Consider the following 9,426-nt stretch of genomic DNA (forward strand, 5'->3'; position numbering starts at 1 on the left):
TATATATATATTTATTTATATATATATATATATATACACACACACACACTCACTCACATGCACACACACACACACACACACACATAAATCTCTGCTGATTCACCCGAAGCGAAATTACAGGGCTCAATACAAAGATAGTGTATTCAGATCTTTTCTGTTTGGTCAACTAGTTCTTCTTTTTGGGACATCTGTCAACGCTGTTGAGAGCATGGGATAAGTCGTGTGTAAAGTCTCTCCTCACTGTAAATAGCATCATGCACAGGTATCGCTTGACGTACCGGTATCGTCGTCTTACATTCAAGAATGACGAAACAGCCACCATATATGTATGTATGTATGAACATAGGTAGGTAGGTAGGTAGGTAGGTAGAGTAGCGAAAGAAAAAAAAAACCCCAGCTTTTAGTGCTTCCCGGAAGGACTTGACAATTCCCTCGTAGTTTCTCTTGAAACATTAAAAAGATATTTCATTGTCTTATTTTAATGTCGCGTATCCACCATTAGTGATGGACTATAGAATGAATTGTAAAGGGCATGAACTATTCGTTTCTTTACAAAATTATCGCCCTATTCAATACATTTATGTTACACTTATATTAGAGCTGATCTTGATTCGGAGTATTTTTTTTAAACAAAATCAAGAGAAGATTACTAATTTGATTTACACACCTGTTTTATTTACTCAAACATTTGTTTTATTATTTTATTATTACTATATACACCAATCATCATTATTTTAATAAAATCATTATTTTTAAAGTTTGAAAAGAACCCGTTATTATTTGCATTGTCACGTTCCAGAAGATAGGGTCTTTAGATTCGATACATCACATTCCTGGAAATAATGTCAATTAGTTCCTCGTGGTCTTCTATAACGGAAGTTAAGCCAAGTATGGAAATGGCAGTGGTATTTTGAATAGTATAAGTATTGTCTTGGTGCTAGGATAAAAGATATCGAAAAAAATTGTATACACACATACACACGTATTGCTGTGAACGTTAGAGTGCGTTTGAATGTGTGCTTTTGAGTGATTCAGCGGATAAAACCTTCGTGATGTTTTAGTAACTGCTGCAGGAACCTTTCCGAATCTCTCCAGAAGGCTCAGATTGTACAAAAATAGAAAATCAAAACTGTTGACTTCTATCTTAAACTATAACAAAAATTGCATTTCAGCTTAACAGTTTCCTATAATCCCCAAAGCCCTAGAGTGTGTCGTGCAGAAAACCATAAGGAATTAATGTCATTCTTGTCATTACGATTAAAACGTATTGGAAAATATTTGCTTTATGTCTGAAAGGAAACCATTTAGAAACATCGGTAGGTTAGATGTTGGAAAAATAGGACACTGTGTGTACTCTAGTGAGGTCAAAAGAATAATATACACGACAATCTCTATACAATCGCCGGTGAACAATATGGATTACGTATAAGTTCTCCATCAGTTTCGGTTCTTGTTCGGAAATATTATTTATGCTAGTAATATTTAAGTTACGGACGCAACTTCAAATAAAATTTCATCATAAGAATAAGTTAAATTATACCAATGGGAAAAACGATTATTTAGATTATTTTGGTGGAACACCGTTAAGATAAACAAGAATAAGAATCATTTAAAAAAATCATACATTTAATTTAATCGTGGCAGATATTTAGTTAGAACGATATACTAGTAAAATTTAAGTAATTTTTGTTTCAAGATTAAGCGATGAATAATAATAGCAGTTGTATAAATGTCACTATTGTTTTCTCTAGTGAATCCCAAAATATTTGATTACCCATAGTAGAAACCCAATTTAAGGATAGAACAGTTAACCATCAAGGAACATCTAAACCAGACATATTCCACCCGCATTATAAAGAAAATCCCAGTCAAACCTATTGTAATCAGAAGAAAAAGACATTGGTATGTTGGAAATTTCCAATATGAACATATTTTTCAGCAAACCTCTGAAGAGTGGTGGGGAATGTTTCATCAATGTATCAAATCCAAGCGAGGCGAAAGTACATTCAGTATTTTATGTTCAGAATACAGTTATCTGGGTACAACCAGGCACATAACATCGGGGTGAATAAAGGCACACAGAAAGGGTTCAATAACATTCTAAAATTTGAGGCAGATTGAACATGTCCTTTATACGTAACAAGATTTGAAATAGAGAAGTTAGAGATAATAATATTACAGTTCAGGCCAGTACATGGTCTGATAATAATAGATTAGTATACTGTTTAGAGATGCAACACTTAATCATGAATTAGCCAGTAAATTTAAGAGAATCTTCCGAGAATTTAATCTTGGAATAAAGATTGTAGAAATAAAAAAAAAATAATAAGACCAGTAAATCTATTAAATCGATTATCTATAAGTCCTACCCTTTTCACAAATACACCTGTGAAAATGGCTACAAAATATGTGCCACAAATCCACATATCAACAGTAAGGTTGGAAATACTATAAACCGTATAAACTGCCTTGACGAAACATGTTTTAACCTCCCATAGAAGAGACCAGTCTACTCTCATTTCTTACCAACATGGTTTAGATAAGAACAATGGTTCAGTCAAGAGACTCTGTATAGATATCATATTTCCCCCTAGAACTTGATTTCCAGCACCAGCAGCTGTAAGGTAAGTTACACCGATAGAACTATTCTCTTTTCGTAACATGATTGTTACGAGTATTAACTGTTGAGTGTTAAGTCTTTCCCACCGAGTATGAATTATCTTAAATGTTAGTGTAAAGTTTCTTAACCATTTAGTGTCTTAAATATTGATTAAGTATCTTACCTACTGAATGTGAAATGTCTTGACTTTCGGATGCTAAAAGTGTTACCTACAGAAATAACGCAGTGCTAATGATTAAATACGATTCTTCATCCATTCCCCTAGTTCCCTATTGATTCAGCTCTATGTGATTCACATTGTACCCACATCATATGTTACTAACTGCACAAAATATATCATAAATGCATACTAACGATCCCTACTTTCCATGCTCTGCGTGATATGAATAGTAACCATTAACTTTTCTGATTAATGGCAGAAACTAAAAATATATCAATTTTATTATTTTCTTTTATAAGGCTGGTAAGTAACAAAAAAAAAAAAATGTTATTAATGTTTCACTGTAATTAGTTGCAGCCTTTTGCACTCGAATTGCTGCATATATTGGCTGTTTTATCCTCAGGGATACAGTAGATGAGAAATTATTTTTTTCATTTGTAATTTATTGAAATGGAATATGAAAAATGAAGATATAGGAAATTATTATCCTTTGTGTGATGCTATTGTACAAGATTGCTTGACAAGATCTCTTGATTATAGAAAGTTCATTAAATCTCTACATACAATTTCAAATTTCATATATATTGATACCTGAATGTGCAGCCCCTTTCTCTCGAATTACACCTGTTAACCGGGTCATCATGTAAAGAAAAATGATGTTAGAATTAAACTCACCAACGGAAACGTGCATTATGTTTGTGATGACAACTAATAAATTGTAATTGTTGGTGAATGCTTCCATTAATAAAAGACTGAACTCCTGTTATCCGTTTTGCTGCCAATCGCTCACTAGACACAACATAATTCTTCGAAAATTCATCTTCTTCATTCCATCTAACTTACTGACAATAAGTGCAAAAATATTTTCGATGTCTGAAGTCCAACAAAGCAACCAGTCTTGGCAGTGTTCTTCTCATTTACTTCATACAGTGAGCTACAGACCTACCTTTACCATCGACAAACTCCTCATGATTTCTCCCTTCTTCTACAATAAAGTATTTCACTCACGTAGGAATATGTTTCATCCCCAAGCAGAACAACATGTCTTATACAGCTAACTACCGGCCTTACATTTAGTATCTTAAAAGATGTGTAAATAATTGCAAACATCTCATTAGTTTTCCATAGTGTATCTAGGACAATATTTTAATGTTTCACCTTTATTAAGACATTAAAGTGTAGTTTGAAGCAGATACGACTGCTATTTCTAGCAGATCGAGCGATCACACAAAAATCTCTTTGTTTGCTGAAAGAAAAACCTTTAACATACCAGGATCGATTGGAGGGTTCCTGCTCTTTTATTACACATTTTTAATGCTAAAAATCGCTATATATTGATAATCTAAGCAGTAGTATTAAACCGAGAATTTAGAGATCCAGCTTCTATCCTTTACTAAATGAGGAATAACATTAATGGCTAACATTATTTTATATTTTCTTTTCTTTTTCGTCAGGAACGTCGATATCGTGATTTTATAGGAGAACTCCCGGAATGTCTGGCTTGGAAAATTCTAAGGTTTCTGACAGTAAAAGACTTAGCTGTTGTTTGCCAGGTAAAAAAGACTTCCTTATTTTTAAACTCTCTCTTTTTTACTCTTTTACTCGTTTCAGTCATTTGACTGCGGCCATGCTGGAGCACCGCCTTTATTCGAGCAAATCAACCCCAGGACTTATTCTTTGGAAGCCTAGTACTTATTCTATCGGTTTCTTTTTGCCAAACCGCTAAGTTACGGGGACGTAAACACACTAGCATCGGTTGTCAAGCGATGGTGGGGGGACAAACATAGACACACAAACACACATACACGCCTATATCTATACATATATACGACGGGCTTCTTTCAGTTTCCGTCTACCAAATCCACTCACAAGGCTTTGGTCGGCCCGAGGCTATAGTAGAAGACACTTGCCCAAGGTGCCATGCAGTGGGACTGAACCCGGAACCATGTGGTTGGTAAGCAAGCTACTTACCACACAGCCACTCCTAGAGATCTAAAAAAAAATTTTCAACTCATGTGTTACGTAGTGGATTGTGTAGGAAGAGGTCGGTAGTTTTTTTTAAATTAGTGATCATACAGATGATACGATAGAAATATTCTGAATCTGGAACGTCGCTATCAAATTTTTACAATGTACGACCCTGTAAAAAAAAAATTCATTCTTACATGAAACACTATGATTTCTGTACAAAGAAGAGAAACCCTTATTTATTTACATTCGCCGGATATTTGTCCTCATCTTGTTTGTTGTTAACACAACGTTTCGGCTGTCTTGGGAAACTTCGAGCCTGGGTTCTCATTCCTAAGGTATTTTTCGATGTTATTATTATTATTATTATTATTATTATTATTATTATTATTATTATTGTTCATGTCACTGAACCACTATGCCATACGCCCACAGGCATATGGCGTAGTGGTTAAGAGCGCGAGCTACTAACCCCAGTATTCCGAGTTCGATTCCAGGCAGTGACCTGAACAATAACAATAATAATAATAATAATAATAATAATAATAATAATAATAATAATAACATCGAAAAATACCTTAAGAATGAGAACCTAGGTTCGAAATTTCTCCAAGACACCTGAAGAAAGCTGGAGAGTATGTCAGCCGAAACATTGTATTAACAACAAACAAGATGAGGACACATATCCGTCGAATGTAAATAATGTAAATAATGTAAATAATGTACATAATTCCTCATCTCTTAAATATAGAACTGTAGAGAAACTCTTGTTTGGAACCTTTCAAGTTGTATTACATGAAAAGCAGCTAATAAGCATTTTCCTTCTCATAAATCTTTCACTCTTTGTGAAATATTTAAGTAAGATTTCATAGAATATAACTGGTATTTGTATTCAGCAATTAAAAAGGTTGGATAAAGGTGCAAGTTTACTCCTGAAACAGATGAACTCAATCACAATGAGTAATTATCAGAACGTCCACATTTTGTAGCCAATGCGACCGTCTTTATTATTCTTGAATAACTGTGATAAAATTAACTGGTGCTTATAGAGGCATCGCAGTCCCTAGAAGAGACATCTATACTATCGCATGTTACGGTTAATCATTTTAAATGACAGCAAATCCACAATACACAAAGTGTGCTAAGTGGTTCCTAATGAAAATCCATTCGTTTGCACAGTAATACATTTAAGTTCTAACGAGCTATCTATGATCCGCTAAAAACAATATGACCTTGGACCTTGAAAAAGGAAACTAATATCATAGATATCATTAAGAGATAAGGATTGAAGGAAAACTTATGTTACGACACGTTTGCCAAAACTATCTTAAAAGTATGGCTTCTGTACCAGAAAAGAAATCATCTTTGATCATTTGCTGATTCTCTTCGAAGTTAAGTGAAAATAATACTCCCATATCTATTGACGGCATTGTTGTATACACGAGCACACACATCACGCCAGCTGCTCAATTGGCAAAGATTCACACACTATGGCGGTGCAGTTACAAGCCATTAATGTAGTTCCTTCTCTTTGTCTCTGCTATTCCTAAACTGACTAATTGCACATCACCTCAGTCAATCCTGATCAATGTGCCTATATTTCCACTTACCTCATTAATGTGCGCTGCACCCCTTAACATCACATCAAACATTTTCCATAACCATTCATCCGTAGAAGTAATAAATTCATTATGAAATAATAATATCATCAATATCGAACGCCTTATTGAAATTATTTTACTTTACATCTTTGGATTCATCTGGGAAGAACATTCTTTGATTATGGCCTTTGCATGTCTCTCGAGACCAGCGAAACTGATGCATATAACGTTGCTCTTGAACAGTACAAGATGAAGGTTGCACGAAGAGACATGTACTTCGAAAGAAACTGGTGTTTTGAGAAGAAAGGTCTTGGAGTAGTGGTTAGTGTAGAGCTTAGGAGAAGCGGTGAAAGTGATGTAGGTGACGAAAGGAGAGGAGGTAAATAAGTTGTGAGTATCTGAGGGGAAGGGAAGAATGCTAGCCTTCTCCGAGCAGTAGTGGCCATTGTAGTAGCAGCAGAGAGGGCAAAGAGTGAATATAGTAGTAATGAAAATCAGTAGGGTGTCTTTTATTGGATACTGTCCATGGTGCCTGTGCGTGTAGCTAGAGTACCGTTTGAAAGAGTAAAATATACAGCTATAGTTTAGTTCCAGAGCAACTCGAATCAAGTAAACATATGATCAAATATGTTCCAATAGATCAACATCCCGTCAGTTTCTTGGCTATATGATTAAGTTATTCAATTGGGTTAAATTATCCAATATGTCCTCCACCAATTTGAGGTAGATTTCGCTACGGTTTCCAGTACGTCGAACCATCATAAATAGGCCCCCACAAAGTAGGAGTGATACCAACAAATTAATTTTGGAAAAAAGAGCAGTAAATAGGAAGTATGATGCACCCTTTTCTAAGGGGTGGGAAGATCAAGCAGTTGTTTGGAGTGTGAAAGACTTTTCGGGACATACGAAGCAAAAAGGTAGTGTTATTTTTCTGGTGGTTGTTTGACAGCTTTGCATTGCTTATGTTACTTTCATTATGACGGATGACTTTCTCCAAATACTGGCGGTAATAAACTTGTTCTGTACAGCTGAAGAAAGGTTGCAAATGAAATACTTATCTCATGAGGACCAGTGATGAAGCTTATTTGCTACTGAAGGTAGATTAGAACTGGGTGAACTCCGATTAGTTACGTAATTAACACGAAATATAAGAGGATTGGATGGAAATTAATAGTTAATGAGCCTCAAGGATATGGTGTTCGGTTTAGAGATTAGAAACAGGTCCAATATATATTGTGAGTCAGTGTGTTGGTTGGGAGTTTCTCAGATGAGAATACTGAACTGGTGGAAAGAGTAAAAGTCAACCCGAGTCTATTGTAGAAGACAATTGCCCCAAAATGCCGCGGAATGGGACTAAAACTCGAGACCGTATGATTACAAAGCGAGCGTCTTAGCCACCCAGACATGCCTGCGCTTATGGTAAGACTGTTTTGTTAAAAAGGAATAATCGATTGAACCAACTCCAGTACAGGCCTGATAAATACTTTTTCACTCTTGAGAGACAAAAAAAAATGTTATGGTAATGCGAATGAGGGGAAAAAAACGGAACAATATGGCGCTGCAAATAACTGCCAGACAAAGATGCAGAAATTTCTAAAATTCCGTTTCTAATAATCCAATATTTTGGAAAAAAAAACAAAAAAAAAAACAGCACCATTTTCAGGTAGCATGAGATAAGTTCTTGGAGTTAGTTCATAGTCAGTTCGATCTGTCTTCTGATAGAAAATTGCTTTACGTATCATTTTATTGTTTACCAGTTTTACATTTTTTTATAACCCGAAATACTGGAATACTAAAAGCGGAAGTTTAGATATTTTTATATCTTTGTCTGTCAATTGTTGGCAACTCAATATTATATTCCGTTTTATTCGTCATTCGTATTGGCATAAAGTTTCATTAAAACTCCCCATTGTTCTCACATATCGCAACACTTCAAACAAATTTTCAGACACAAATCAATATATAAATGAAATGCCATTTTTTTCATTCGAGGAAGGCCAGCTGTCAAATCGCTTAGCTCCAAATCCGTATGTTACAACACATTCTTCCGTGACAAATTCGTTTCAAACATAAAACCGGAAGCTGACCACCGTAATACAGAAGAGCTAAACGTGTATGACTATGTATCAGTCAATAACGAAGGATTACCGTTCATTGTTGAGTCCACCGATGTCTTCTTTCACCGGACTACATCTGTTCTCTGTCAAATTTAAACAGAGCTGTGAAGAAGAGTAAGTGGCGTACTTGATATTGCTGACTGTTCTTGCTGGCAGCGCTTTCGTCATTTTGTCTGGAGGCGTAAATACAATCAGTTCATTAACGGAGGGAGTCAATTTATATTTTCTTTCATAATTATTATTATTTTTTTTTTCTCAGTATACATGTATTTTTGAGAAAGAAAATATACTTACCTCAGGAAAAAAACAAATAAATAATAATGTGAGTCATTCCCTGATATTGTCTTTTCCTCAGGTATTATTATTTTCAATTAAATTTTTAATTAATGATGCTAGAATATATAACGATGAGTGGAAAAGGGCAAATGTGTGTATGTGTCTACGTGTATGTATTTCTACACACACACATATATATGCTTAGACACAGACATACGCGCACAAACACACACACATACACACACATCTACGCACTCACATACTCACACCTACGCGCGCACACACACATACATACGTACACACACGCACGTGCGCACAAATATTAATCGATAACCGTATGTCAGACAAAATATATTTTGTTTTACCCGAGGGCTTCTAAGTGGTCAGCCAATGTTCTTTTGAACTTGTCACTTCCGTTAATATATGTGTGTGTGTGGGCGCAGGAGTGGCTGTGTGGTAAGTAGCTTGCTTACAAACCACATGGTTCCGGGTTCAGTCCCACTGCGTGGCACCTTGCACAAGTGTCTTCTACTATAGCCTCGGGCCGACCAAAGCCTTGTGAGTGGATTTGGTAGACGGAAACTGAAAGAAGCCCGTCATATATATACTTATATATATATATATATGTGTGTATGTGTGTGTGTGTGTGTGTGTGTGTGTGTGTGTGTTTGTGTGTCTGTGTTT

General features: G+C 35.4%; 1 protein-coding gene across 1 annotated transcript in view; it reads left to right on the forward strand.

Annotated features, from left to right (window-relative positions):
• The window catches only part of LOC106871565 (F-box/WD repeat-containing protein sel-10), a 160,670-nt gene that overhangs the window by 50,984 nt on the left and 100,260 nt on the right, over positions 1-9,426 (forward strand). The window contains exon 4 of the mRNA XM_014918071.2: positions 4,235-4,333. Coding sequence (XP_014773557.1) covers positions 4,235-4,333 — 99 coding nt within the window. The remainder of the gene's footprint in view (positions 1-4,234; positions 4,334-9,426) is intronic.

The sequence above is a fragment of the Octopus bimaculoides genome, chromosome 2, assembly GCF_001194135.2.
Source record: "Octopus bimaculoides isolate UCB-OBI-ISO-001 chromosome 2, ASM119413v2, whole genome shotgun sequence".
Classification (NCBI taxonomy): domain Eukaryota; kingdom Metazoa; phylum Mollusca; class Cephalopoda; order Octopoda; family Octopodidae; genus Octopus; species Octopus bimaculoides.